The sequence below is a fragment of the Salvelinus namaycush genome, chromosome 29, assembly GCF_016432855.1.
Source record: "Salvelinus namaycush isolate Seneca chromosome 29, SaNama_1.0, whole genome shotgun sequence".
NCBI classification, from domain to species: domain Eukaryota; kingdom Metazoa; phylum Chordata; class Actinopteri; order Salmoniformes; family Salmonidae; genus Salvelinus; species Salvelinus namaycush.
This window is the reverse complement of record NC_052335.1, coordinates 20,060,075-20,073,755: the sequence shown is the minus strand read 5'-3', so window position 1 is coordinate 20,073,755 and position 13,681 is coordinate 20,060,075. Positions and strand designations below refer to the sequence as shown.

The 13,681-nt window shown below is 42.2% G+C and overlaps 3 protein-coding genes across 3 annotated transcripts in view; 2 read left to right on the top strand and 1 right to left on the bottom strand.

The window, feature by feature from the left end:
- The window catches only part of LOC120024337 (cation-independent mannose-6-phosphate receptor-like), a 44,851-nt gene extending 39,957 nt beyond the window's left edge, over positions 1–4,894 (bottom strand). The window contains exons 1-4 of the mRNA XM_038968557.1: positions 4,687–4,894; positions 3,911–4,050; positions 1,393–1,517; positions 821–919 (exon numbers count right to left, since the gene is read on the bottom strand). Coding sequence (XP_038824485.1) covers positions 821–919; positions 1,393–1,517; positions 3,911–4,050; positions 4,687–4,826 — 504 coding nt within the window. The 5' untranslated portion in view covers positions 4,827–4,894. The remainder of the gene's footprint in view (positions 1–820; positions 920–1,392; positions 1,518–3,910; positions 4,051–4,686) is intronic.
- Positions 4,895–6,933: 2,039 nt separating this feature from the next.
- On the top strand, positions 6,934–9,320 carry LOC120024097 (uncharacterized protein C1orf198 homolog). Its single transcript, XM_038968230.1, has 4 exons — positions 6,934–7,338; positions 7,796–7,846; positions 7,962–8,630; positions 8,797–9,320. Exons 1-4 carry the CDS (start codon positions 7,033–7,035, stop codon positions 8,851–8,853), a joined length of 1,083 nt encoding a protein of 360 aa, XP_038824158.1. The 5' UTR covers positions 6,934–7,032; the 3' UTR covers positions 8,854–9,320.
- Positions 9,321–10,062: 742 nt separating this feature from the next.
- On the top strand, positions 10,063–12,031 carry LOC120024447 (C-type lectin domain family 11 member A-like). The gene is made up of 4 exons (XM_038968686.1): positions 10,063–10,226; positions 10,535–10,631; positions 10,729–10,920; positions 11,052–12,031. Exons 1-4 carry the CDS (start codon positions 10,116–10,118, stop codon positions 11,450–11,452), a joined length of 801 nt encoding a protein of 266 aa, XP_038824614.1. The 5' UTR covers positions 10,063–10,115; the 3' UTR covers positions 11,453–12,031.
- Positions 12,032–13,681: the final 1,650 nt, after the last annotated feature.

Here is a 13,681-nt window from a genome sequence, read left to right as displayed (position 1 = left end):
TAGTTATTTAGCAGACTCTCTTATCCAGAGCAACTTAGAGGAGCAATTAAAGTTAAGTGCCTTGCTCAAGGGCACATTGACCAATTGTTCAACTAGTTGGCTCGGGGATTCGAACCAGCGACCATTACATTACTGGTCCAATGCTAGGCTCTCTGCCGCCCTAGGGATACTGGCTCATGTTGACTAAAATGCTTCCCACTGTTGTGTCAAATTGGCTGGATGTCCTTTGGGTGGTGGACCATTCTTGATACACACAGGAAACCGTTGAGGGTGAAAAACCCAGAAGTGTTGCAGTTCATGACACAAACCGGTGCGCCTTGCACCTACTACCATATCCCGTTCTAAGGCACTTAAATATTTTGTCTATTCACACTTGAATGGCACACACACAATCCATGTCTCAATTGTCTGAAATCTTAAAGATCCTTCTTTAACCTGTGTTCTCCCTTTCATCTAAAATGATTTGAAGTGGATTTAACAAGTGACATCATAAGGGTTGTCATGGAAAGAGCATGTTTTGTTTTCTTTACTCAGTGTAATATTGGAATGACTTGACATTTAAATTAAACATTTACTTTATTCTATTCATTTTTTTTTTCTTTAAACAAGAGACAGCAAAGGACTTTCTGAGAACTCATGATTTTCCACAGTGTGAATGTGCTCATCACATACTCACCTCGCCCCCACACAGTGGGACCACCGATGCCTTACACACTGCCACTGAGTCACACGCGTCTGCACGCACGCACACACACACACCACAAAGGGGTGATATACACACATCCTGCCCTGACAGCTGCAGACCACAATTCAGACATACCTCTTTATTGGGCTTGTATTTATCCTTTTTGCAGGCTGCATATGTTCTCCATTCAAAATAATGAACACACTGGGCCACAGTGACAAACTCTGGTGTTCCCTGGGGGTAAGAGAACAAATATAGTTCAAGTTGACATACTGTATGACCTGACCGTTTACTCAATCTTATAACTGCTACAGTAGACGTGGCTGTGACGGCCTACAAGAAAGTCACTACTTGAGGAACTGGACTGGCAGCATGATTACTGTGTTTGTTCAGCAGCAAAGCTCCTGCAATCACATGATCACACTTATCAACAAGCAGGCCTGGTATTATTTTTATAAATGATAGTTATATGATAGTTAATATGTTTCTCAATAGAACTTCAAATGTTCAAATAAAGAAACCACTGCAGAGTGGTTGCAGTTTCATTACACCACCAGACTGACAAAGAACAACGCTTTGTGATGAAATTATTCTCCAACTAAAACCCACAAGTGTGGTTTGACAGGAAATTCATTAGCAGCTTCCAATACATATATTTCCCCATGACTCCTCTTCATTTGTAATGACAGGTGTTACTGGTGATTTACCATAGTCTTCCCACACTGGAAACTGATGCTGCTCTGGACATTAGTCCCACTACTGCCTGGGCACTTCTCAGTGCTGTTGAAATCTATCACGCTGCTCCCAGTCACCTTCTTTAAGGACAGATCACCTGGAAATAGAAGTGGATGAGTGAGAAACATGCCTCTTAAACACGCAAATGCTGAGACAAGTAATAGAATTGTTTAAGAATTTGTTTCAGTACGCTATGCTGAACCATGTACTCCCTGCAAAACAAACTCAACAATTCATTAAAACCTTAAACTTTCCCAGTGGTTATTTTAGTGGATGATTAATACAGGTTTCAACTGAATCTGAAGCCTCCACCAATTCTCCCAGTTCCTACAGCGGTGGGGTCAAAGCATTACGGCACAGGGTCTGGAAGGGTTAGTAGTTGAGGCCATTTTTCTGCTGAGCTGTCTGGCCATGTACAGTCCAGACAGATAAACAGCATGGGAGCATGACCTACTGGACAACACTGCCTGTCTCTGTCTGCTCTGCCAACAGCCTGGCGCCTGGGCAGGCTCCATACTTACAGTTACAGCTAAACTCCAACCAGAGAGAGAGAACAGAGCAGAGAGAATATACTTTTTGACCAGTTATTACCTCAAAGACACTGTATTTTCCCCTCTAACCACATTGGCTGGAGTTTCTGTTATTGTGTTTTGAAGGGGCAGAATCCAGCAAGGACTAACTGCTTTGCACAGCAGAAAACACCTTCTCAGAGTGACGTAAAAAGGTTTAGGGTACAGCACCAACAGCAAAGCTTTATGTAATGATAAGTAGGGCATTTATATTTTACTATCGCTTGTCCAGATAGCACTGAATAAACACACACTGCTATTAGCTTTCATTGATTTTACTGTATTTTGACCACAGAGACTGAATCCACTGCTGTGTTAGTGAACACTGTCACACTTACAAGTCCTATTTTAATTCCCTTCATGCACCATGCTTTATCGCTCTTATATCATTAGATATCTTCAGTATGCATGCATGACTATGTCGCTTTGGATAAAAGCGTCTGCTAAATGCTGCATATCATATATATACACATATATGACCTAAAGTAAAGCTATTCAGCAGAACCTGGAGCTGATATATTGCTACTCAGCTGACCCAGTAACATAAATTACTAAACAATAGAGGTGACCTGGAACATTCAAACGCATATTATGCAAGGTCAATTGCCTGCACGCAAGCAGCCTGGTTGAATTCAGAGGAAAGCTGTGTGAGCAAATCTATGCTTGCAAATTGTTTGTTCCATGCTTATCATAGCGTAAAGGCACAGTCATGTGAACAGGCAGCTCCTCTGGTTCACCTTTAACCTCCATTGATTATTCCAACACAAAAGACATAGGTTAGCCGCTAGTTATCAGCATTAGCTCCGTCACAAGAGCCCCTTCCTATCCTACTCTGACACTCAGAGCTTGTTGAGTTGAGCCCAGGGTGTAATACCAGCTGCAGGCATTTCTCTCATGTAGACTTTAATCATGACCGGACTTTGTTTCACCCTGAGCGCGACCAAACACAGATTAGGCAATGAGAGTGAAGGTCATGGCCAAGTGTCCCAGGCCGGGACTTGTTGTGATGATCATGTTATGGAATAGTCTAGTCCAATAGCCCTGTTCTCTGACATGGCCTCCTTACAACGCAGATTCATTTGAGCTTAAAAAATTATGAGTAAGTCCAGGTAAACCACAAAACATGTATTGCCAAAACAGCTAGCCTATATTTGACAAGGAAAACCACTTCTCTGAAATGCTTAGCTAAGTCAGCACTAAAGTGAAGCAAAGCCAAGTATTAAGTGTGATTTAATTAGTTTGATATCAGTGCTTCCTCTGTTTACAGCAAAAGCTGAGGCTCCCATTTTTTCAGTTGGGGGATTTTAATGACATACCTTACCAAATAGTACTGGAAAATGTGCCATCATTGAGGAACAGTTTGATAAGATAAACTCCCAGTAAAAGTTTGCCTACCTTTTAAGTTTTGTTTTGATTGAACAGACCCTAATCATTGACCTTTTACCAAATCATAATGCAAACTTTGTATTTTATAACAAATTGTGTCTCTTCACGAAACTGCATTAAACCAACACCTCACTGAAACAAATCAACTGAATCAATGGACATTGACTTGACTGGCATCTGACTGGAATCCGTTCAGGCCCATCCTTACTTCGGGGTGCTCATGGTGTTATTGCTGACTCCCACTGTGTCCTGGCAGCAGCATCTACTACAATGATCTATTCTACAGCAGCAAAACATTCTGCCTAATCAGCAGGCCAGATCATCAGATGCCAACCTCACTTAATGAACCCTTAGGACATCCTCCTAACAGCGGCAGGGCCCTGTACTGGAATTAGGGCCAATAGTTTTCCCTGAGCATAAGTTACCAGACCGGGAAAAACTCCAGAGCCTTGTAATAGGTTACAAGGGCCAGTGCCCAGTTGGTACTGACCAGGTCACATTGTCAGGGAAAACACTTATCGCTAACTATACTCACCCACTGACTGGTTATTTTGACTGGTGAGGTTGTTGGCACAGACAGCACTGCCGGCCCCACATCCGGTGTGAGGTGAGGAGTCACAGAGCTTCAGTGTGTATTTTACTTTGTTGTCTTGGTCTATAGCCTCCCATTTGTAACTGTAGGACAAGGAGACAGAAGAAGAAAAATAATAATAGTTGTTGAAATACATTTGCAATCATTCACACCACCTCAACGTTTACATAAAACAAACATTGTACTGTTTAGTTATCTGTGTCCTCAAAAAAAAAAAGTAAAAAAAAACATTAATATGCAGTTCCAAATATGATCACAGCAACGTTTTCATGACTCAGAAATGAATCACCATATATGGCTATTATTTTAACCTAGTACATAACATTAGCCTACAATTTTCTATCCAAACAAACAACTCGTGACGCTTCTGTCTATCCACCGACCTCTTCCAGATGCCAGTTCTATTTTAAGCCGTCTGTTCTCACAAGTATAGTCTCATAATAAATACCGTGGTCAGCCAACTGACTACACACCACCTTTCTATCCAAACAACTGCCTTGTAAAACCAGGTTCAGGCGCTACGCCAGATGAGGAGCATCTGACAATGGACACACAATACTGTTTCCATCCTCATATGTATATCATTGTTCTGTACCACTCTAAATGAACTGTATAAGCTGCGTTTGTTGCTAAATATCCTTCCAATTTCCAAAGAAGCTTCATACCCTCTTTTTTACTGTCATGAGAATGCGCGAGTGAGCGGTGCCTCCATACTATACCTGCAGAGGTCTTGGTACCAGAGGCTGACATCAGAACCCGCTGTGCCGGAGGGAAATGTAACCAGGACCGTTGTGATCGAACCAAGTAACATTACTATTTTCCAAGGCACAGCCTTGTTACAATTGCAAAGCGAGTGCATGTTTTGTATCCAGTATTATAAACTAGAGCACTATGTCCGACATGATACAGCAAAAGTCCGCTGGTAGTCTTAGCAGGAACTGGGTGAATCACATGACAAACTGAACACATGATAGAAGACGTCACGTGGCATGACCTTCCATGAGTCATCGTGAACAACGCGTTCACGTTATGACGGAGTTATTGAAGGAACGACTTGTCTACTTCAGAGGAACGACTTGGAGCGTTCAAGTGCCTCGGAGCACGAATGGAACGCAATAACCATTCATGCCAAATAATAATTTGTGGGTGCTTATATTTCTCCTATTGGAAATTGGAAATCGATTTTTTTGCAAAGCCCACTCTCCCAGAGACAACCTCAGATAGTGTGGTCATGGCCAAGGTTTGCCATTATCAACTGCAACATTAATTAGGTTTAAGTGCCTTGCTCACTAGCGACCTTTCGTTTGATGGGCTACCTGCCGCCCTGGTAGGTGATGTCAGATTTCAGAATGTGGGAAATATCAGGGTCCAGAGATCATACCCGAGTTTCCTAGTCATAATTATGAGTTGGAGGAGTGTTCACTTGGATTTTTCCACCACCATGCTAAGGTGGCTAATGCTACTTCCTGATGTTGTAGTGCACTTCAGTCAGTGTTACGCCTTGAACGCACCGACAGTGTTTTTGCGCAGAATGGTACACATCATCTGGATATGCCTGCAACAAAATTTCAACATTAACCTTCTGCTGCCATTTCTGTCAAGCCATCTAAGCATACAGTTTGCATACGTTCGATAAATCCAATTTATGCAACGCAATGCTGCAAGGCAAACGCAGCGTTGCATTGAAATGAATGTACTTCTGGTGTACCAAAATGCAATTACACTGTCGGTATACAACATACGGAAGTTGTCAGAAAATGGTAGTGGAAATCTTTGTTTTATTAAGACGTAAGCATTTTCCCTGTTCTTTCCACAACGGTGAGCCATTAAATCGAGTTAAGGAGAAAATTGACTCCTTTGCAGCCTTAATGGATGATAGGAGTGTATAGCCGGCTGCATACATTCCATTTGGACGGTATAATGAAATAACTCAATATCGCCATCTGTAGGACTGGGTAATCTTATCATAGCACTGGCAAACCATGGTTGACCAGTGGTGTGTATTAACCCTTGATGACTAACAGGGGGAGCTGTATTGAAGCCAACATGCAGCCATCTTGGCACTCCTCCTCAATTGTAAAAAGCTTTTATTAATGTATACATTCGTTTTTGACACTTTTATTCTTTTACAGGCACTTAATGCATACTTTAAAATTATATTATGTTAGCTAAACACACATTTAAAATGAATAAATATACAAAAAACGTTTTCTTTAAAGTATATATTTTTGAGAGTACAAATGTTACTGTCCCCACTACAACAAAAATACTTAAATACATGGAATTTTGTCCTTGAAACATTTAATTTAAATACTGTAGATTTCCATTAATTCCTATGGAGGACTGCTCATACTAGGGAGTGCCTACGTGGTCGATCAGTGGCTTTCAAAGCCTCTCGGTGGCCAATACATAGCATCATCAATCCAGGGTTTATATAAATCATTGTGCTTGACCAACTCCCTGACGAAACTGTCTGACCTTTATCCCATCATAAGAAGGTTCATGAACATTATCGTAGCCTATTCTAATTATATGGCTGCAAATGAGTGGTCGCGTTCCCCTGCTCAGACGTTGTTGCATCAACCAATGATTACGGCTAAGTCGTCGACTGTGTCATAGACTGACAGTTATCGCGTTCACATAATTTGGGAACTCGAAAATCTCAGACGTATGACTTCAGTTTGTTCAAGACAACTGGGAACTCGGGAAAAAAAACAGCTCCGATTGGGGAAAAAATATGCTTAACGGCCACCCAACTGGGAATTCCAAGTTGGAAACTCGGACATCTTTCTAGAGCTCCAACTTTCCGACCTGAAGATTACTGACGTCATCATTTTACCTTATTCTTTTTCGGTGAGTTCCCCGTTATCTTGAAAGCACCAAGGTTGCTATAACATTTGATGGTGTTAGCTGATTCTTAAAATAGCTACCTATTCAGGCGTTGTAATATTTGGCATGCGTCAGCAACGCCTAGGCAGAGGAACGCGCTCATCATCTTCCCATTCATACGTCATCAATGACCGCTCCCTGTCAACGCTCAGGAATGCTGTACAGCTGGTCGAAAAATGGCTGCTGCGACTATGGCAGGGGCCGATGCCCATAGGATGGAGCAGAAAAAGTTGGAGTATTTCTCCTCCATCAACTCCATGGCCAGGAAAATAATGCAAGAAAGGGAGAACATCAAGGAGAGACATGGACCCGATTGGGAGAAAATGACACCGAATGAACAAGACAGCGCCATCGACAATGGAATGATGGACCCACATATTCGTGCTCGATATGCTATGCATAAGGTTGACCGAGAAGAAGTCATTTGTTATCCTAAATTGCTCATTCAGACTGGACAGAAAATTGTCCATTTTGGTGTTGAGGTATGGACTTTTACCCGATTTGCATTGGTAGCCACATATCTATTTCATATAGAATGATCTACTTTTTCTCGCATGATTCCATCTAGCTAAAATGGCTAACACACGAATTTGGTTAGCCACGATGGAGATTTGGGCTGGTAAACATCATACCAGTAACAAAACAATGCAAGAGATCGAGATGGATCAGATGGCACTTTTCAACATGGTCTTCCCCATGGTATATACGGATGGGCATTTTGTATGATAACATGCTCTGTCTGATTTGGGAAATCTGGGAAACTAGCTATTTTTGTTTTGCTGTCAATTGATTCACTGGATTATCAAAACACTCAGCCAGCTAGTACAGTCCTATAGTCCAGTAACCTGACTGTGGCAGTGTTTCTGCATGTGAAGAGAGTAGTGGTTTGTCACTAATCATCACACTTTGATGAAAACATCTGTTTTTGTTCAATTTCAGGACATAACTTGGCAAGATGAGCACTCTGCCCCATTTTCCTGGGAGACCAAGGTGTGTATGACTGTGCCCATGTTGTATTCTACCATTCACAAGATTACCTTAAATTGATGTAGCTACAGTACACATTTTATTTTCGGTCAACACACTATCTCCTCTCTCTTTACAGAGCCAGTTGGACATCAGCCTGACAACAGGTGAATCTGTGCAGGGCATCTCCGCTTCAACAGTTAACTACAAGCCAACTAATGTCACCCAGAGCAGCCAGCTGAGCAAGGTGTCCAATGGCGAGAGCCTCGGCCTGGGCAGGAAAGAGGAGTCCTCCTCCTTCTGGAAGATCAGTGCTGAGAGATCCAGGCTGGAGGGTGAACAGGCAGACTTCCAATCCCTAACCCCCAGCCAAATCAAGTCCCTGGAGAAGGGGGAGAAGCCACTGCCCTCCTACCTTCGTCAGGAGCCCACCCCCAACGAGGCAGAGGAGAGCCCACCCCCGGTACGGGTGACCTCGCAGAGATCCCCCAGGCCGCCTGCGCCTCCTCCCCCTGTGCCCATCGGTGTCCCCCCCCCAGCAGCCATAAGTGTGACCCCTATGAGCGTGACTCCTACCCCTGCTCTTATCAGTGTGTCGTCCACTGTGGCTGGCTGGGAGCACGCTCAGAGCACCCTCCCCTCAGTCAGCAACACAGTGGAGGACGTCTTCACTCCAGGGCTGGCCAATAAATCCCCGGGGCTGCCCACCAATTCCCCTGCCCGCTCAGGCAACACTGCCAGAGAGAGAGAGGAGAAGGCTGCTGCTCAGTCTGAGTCGCAACTGGCCACCAGTCCCACCTTCGCTCAGGTGAACAACCCATTGTGGTTTGATACTGATCAAAAATTGACAACAGCATTTACCTGTGTAGTAACAGTCTAATTACTCTGTATTACATGTTGTTACATAGTAAATTTACTTCAAGTTGTGTTCTGTACTGTTCTAATTGAATGTTCTTTTTTTTTTCTCCTACCAGTTTAATACCAGCAGTAATGTCCTGAAGACCGGATTTGACTTTCTTGACAACTGGTAACAGCGGCTTCAAGTAACAACATTGAGTGACTGGATCAACTCAACATTAGAAGGACCATTGTGATGACCATTTTAATACATGTATTAAGGAAAGCCAACAATTGAACTGACAATGTCTATTTATCTTAAATGGCTTTTTATGGCATATCTCACTACGTGTGCTTTTGATTCCCCACTGCCAGAACCCGCACCCTCCAGCTGTTACCTTTACCTTTTTTACTCTGACCTCGTACTAGTGCTAAGCATTACTGTAGTGTACACTAATGAGAAGCACTCAAAGCGGTATGTTTTGAAAGCCATCATGTTAAGTGATTTATACCACTTGCAATATAGATCTACAACCATTTTACATTACAAGAGAGTACTATTTTACAGAATTTTGTATGTAAATTATATTTACTGTATGCTATATTGCACTCATACATTTTGAAAACCTGGATTCAAAGCAAATAAATTATAGAGAATGAAGTCGTTGTTCTTGGATTGTAATTTTTTTGATTCAGTGACTATATCAGTCCACAATGTGGCAGCAGAGATCTTGGTTTAAATGAGAACATCTCACAAATATACAAATAGAGAATGAACCGTCTGAGCAGACCCTGATAAAATGGAAACGTAAAACCAACAAAGCATCAGACATGTGTACTGTATGTCTGTATTGGTCAAGTTACTCCAAGTGTACTGTCAAAAACATGCTCATGGAGGATACTGCACATCCTATTTTTGCGTTGTACAGTTATCCTCAGCAATCTGTATGAAAATTTCAGTTTTGCCTCACACTCAGTCCTTTCAGTGTCTGGCAGTAGCCACACCCAGACATCCTAGCAGACCTAGCTAGCTCATGTCCAAGTCCTGGGGCCTGTGGAATGGAAAGTATGATTTTTGTGGCATTTTAACTGGCATTCCTCCTGTCTGCCATGACTTCAGCACATAGGGATACATTGACTCTCATTTTCCCTGCAAATTTACTCACCACAACCACTGCACAACCACTGCCTCTACTACTGTGATTTATTTACACTGGCAAATCCTCATGTTCGCCGTAATAAAAGTGGACTGTATTAATAGGAACATGTGTGCCACCAAAGGTCCACCTCTAAAAGTGCACTGTTAACACAGAGTGTGGAAGTGGGAGGTGATAGGAAAAGCAGGTTTCCTGTTGTTGGGGAGGCCCGCCCAGGACAAGTCAGAACGACAGGAGAGAGTGAGATTGAGAGAGAGAGGGGGCACGACAGAGGGATACCAAAGTTACTACAGGGTAAAATGGGAATAGCAGCCATCCTAGTCATCGTCTTGTGTATGTGTTCACTCAGCTTGACTGATCTGGACAGCGGCATCAAAGATGGAGATCCTTTCGATGCAACACCAACTGAGGTGAGTACTTGTACTCGCTTGAAGATTTTGAGCTAAGACATAAAATCAGTTAAGGTGGTATAGTAGCACATTGTTAGCGCAGTAAGAATGGAATGAATTCTCCAGATGCACATAAACTCAAATAGAGTACTGTAACATTTTCATTATGTTGTCATTATTGCATGGAAACCCCTAGACTAGTTTTATGTCTTTTTAACTATAGTGTATTTTTAGTGGAGCTATTTAGTGTAACAGTCCCAATATAATGGAAATCAGTGGAGGAGCTGGAGTATTGGTTGCAAATGTTTTACCCTCACTGTTTCCTTCAGAATCCAGAGACTCAGGGGAAACAGGCGAGAGAAGACTTACCGGAGGAGCAAGAGCCCAGTCCTGTCTCAGACTTTGACAACACATACAACTATATTTGTATGTCTGCACAGACTCAACAAAAGTTATACACTACACACTGAACAAATTATTGCTGAATTGTCAGACATAACTTCTGATGTTTTCTCTTAAACAGTGTCCAGGCTGGCAGCAATGGATCAGGCCATCCACAGACTGAATGTGGGCCACTACACCCTGGACGTGAAGGTGACCCAACTGCTGGACAGAGTGTCCCGGCTGGACGGCACCCTCGGGGAGGTAGAGGAGACCATGCAACAGATATCGCTCCTCACGAAAGAGAACCGCAAGGAGATTGGCCGCTTGGAGGGTATGTCTGCATTCTGCATACCTCCCTTGAACTTTTTACTCTCAATAGTTCAAATGTTTTAAAATGGAAGGATGAAAAACCATTATAAAATCATGAAAAACTAAAGGTGAAATGTTTCCTCCTCTTCCTAGGATGTCAGAAGGGCCGACGGGTGGGGTATAAGTGCTATCTGGTCTACCGCACATATGAGACGTATGCAGGGGCAGCCCAGAAGTGCCTGGAGCGGGGTGGAAGGATGGCCATGCCTCGAGACAGAAAGGAGCAGGAGGCCTTGGCAGACTACGTCAAGGCTTTCTTTCATCCAGGGAACTGGCCTGTGTGGCTGGGCATCAATGACCTGCGCTCTGAGGGACTCTACCTGTTTGAGGACAACACACACGTCACCTACTTCCAGTGGCGCAAGCACTTCCTCTCCAGCCAGCCGGACGGTGGCAAGCGGGAGAATTGTGTGGCCATGGCTTCAGATGATGGGGACTGGTGGGACAACTATTGTGACAGGAATATGTCTTACCTCTGTGAGTTTGATGCCTAATCCTTTTCTTCAAACTTTTGACAAGTATCTGACATTTCAGAAACACAAATCCAGCCAAGCTTGACGAAAATGTACCTAGTGGATAATCTATCATGAGTAGTTGTCTATCTTGTTATATATTTCAAGTAAAATCTTTTGTTTTTTTGTTTGTTTAAAAAGCAATAGGGGATGTCATTGATCCACAATCTATATATCATACTGTTCAATACTCAATAACATTTTTGTTTACTAGCTGATGGTGCTTGTGTTGAATAATAATCCATAACACATTTAACATACTGTTAAAAAAGAAAACAGTATCAAACCCATACTGTACAGACAGACAGTGCTCATCTTAGTCCACACTGAAAAAATAAATATATACGTAACTTATTACTCACTCTAAGCTATGCAAATCTCTTTGGCTGAATACCGAATACTTTGGATCGAATATTTAATCTAAAACTGGATTATCAAAATATTTATTCAGTTTATCATGATTAAAAGCATACAATGTTATTACTGTACTTTTTCACAGTTAATGTAAACAGCATAGTTTCAGGACAAATATTGGGCAATAAAATATTTGAAAATGCTCTGTCACAGTATCATGATCAGATTTGTTTTACTCATAAAGTCAGTGATTATCCTTAAAGGGGCAGTGCAGTCAAAAACGTGATTTCCAGTGTTTTTTTACATAGTGTACAAAACATTAAGAACACTGTCCTAATATTGAGTTGCACTCAATTGTCTCAAGGCTTAAAAATCATTCTTTAACCTTTCTCCTCCCCTTCATCTACACTGATTGAAGTGGATTTAACAAGTGACATCAATAAGGGATCATAGCTTTCACATGAATTCACCTGGTCAGTCTATCATGGAAAGAGCATAATGCTTTGTACACTCAGTTTATATTTCCACACTATGAGGTTGGAATAGTACTGTGGAATTGTGACATCACCAGGTGGTGATAAGTTAATTACGTGATAATGCCCGAGAAGCCGGTGTTTGGAGGATATATTGGCACGGGTGTTGTCACGCCTGAGACGAACCGTGCCAATATATCCTCCAAAACACAGGTTCGAGCGGCCGGTTGGTCGTTCGTTCTATTGGTTCGGTTGCCAGAGATGCGACCCAGTCGTTCAGTCTTTTGTTCTGTATCTATGGACGCAACTCAGTCGTTCCTTCTAAATGTTCCATTACCTTAAAAAACGTTTTAATATGTTATTTAACCTTTAACTATTGCAAGTCAGTTAAGAACAAATTCTTATTTACAATGACGGCCTACCCCGGCCAAACCCAGACAATTCTGGGCCAATTGTGCGCCGCCCTATTGAACTGGTGTCTGTCAGCCTGTCTGTCTCATCCCGACGCGTTCATTACTAATGGAATATCTGGAGATGTAATTTGAATATTGAAACAATGTTGCAAACGTCGGAGAGACAGACAGCAAGGTTAATACAAATCTCTGCTGTTGAAAACGGAATGTTAGTCTAAAAGAAATGTGAGATAATGTCTAGATGCTTTTTATAGTGGCGATCAAGTTTAAACAGTGCCTGGCCGGGCTGATTAGACAGTGAATTGCACAGTCAGATGGGACAGAGTAAATAGGCATTTTAACATCATAGATTTAGCTGATGGTAACTTGTGAAATAGACACCGGCTGGAATGCGGTTTTAACCAATCAGCATTCACGATTAGACCCACCTGTTTTATAATATACCAATAACAAAGAGTTTGCCCTCCTCTCTGCCAATAACAGCTAGTTTTCAGGTTACACAACTCCCATTAGACTCCTCCAATTAGGCCCCTCTCTCAGACCACTCCCAGACAGTCCTATCTAAATTCTTGCTTGAGAAATTGCATTTTGCTAAGAAGCTATTTTGTTTTCAAGTAAAATGGTCAAAAAATAATCACAGTAAGTTACTTAATTGTTACCCAGAAATTATTTGATATTGAGATAAAAATGGCTGCAATGGACCTTCAAAAATCCTTGAGATCTGAATTAATTTAATAAAAAGTTCAGTTAACATTAGAATCGACAATTATAGAATTCAGTCAGGAATAATAGCACTAGCGCAGCACTAATCCCGCAGCAGGAATGGTGATTGTTCTTGGCTTGTGAGTTCCATTCAGACACTGCTCTTCATGAGGTCATAAGCTTGAGCCGTGTCTTCATCCACACAAGCCAAGGAGGTTCCCTTCCAATGGGGGGTCAGTGCCATGTCCACTCAGATGGAGCGAGTCACT

What these genes read in the sequence shown, in the direction of transcription:
- LOC120024447 (XM_038968686.1), top strand. Translation starts at nt 10,116, where the DNA reads ATGGGAATAGCAGCCATCCTAGTCATCGTCTTGTGTATGTGTTCACTC. An exon ending in CAACACATACAACTATATTT is followed by an intron (nt 10,632 to 10,728) that starts GTATGTCTGCAC and finishes TCTCTTAAACAG; the next exon opens with TGTCCAGGCTGGCAGCAATG. An exon ending in GGAGATTGGCCGCTTGGAGG is followed by an intron (nt 10,921 to 11,051) that starts GTATGTCTGCAT and finishes TCCTCTTCCTAG; the next exon opens with GATGTCAGAAGGGCCGACGG.
- LOC120024097 (XM_038968230.1), top strand. Translation starts at nt 7,033, where the DNA reads ATGGCTGCTGCGACTATGGCAGGGGCCGATGCCCATAGGATGGAGCAG. An exon ending in CATTTTCCTGGGAGACCAAG is followed by an intron (nt 7,847 to 7,961) that starts GTGTGTATGACT and finishes CTCTCTTTACAG; the next exon opens with AGCCAGTTGGACATCAGCCT. An exon ending in CCAGTCCCACCTTCGCTCAG is followed by an intron (nt 8,631 to 8,796) that starts GTGAACAACCCA and finishes TTCTCCTACCAG; the next exon opens with TTTAATACCAGCAGTAATGT.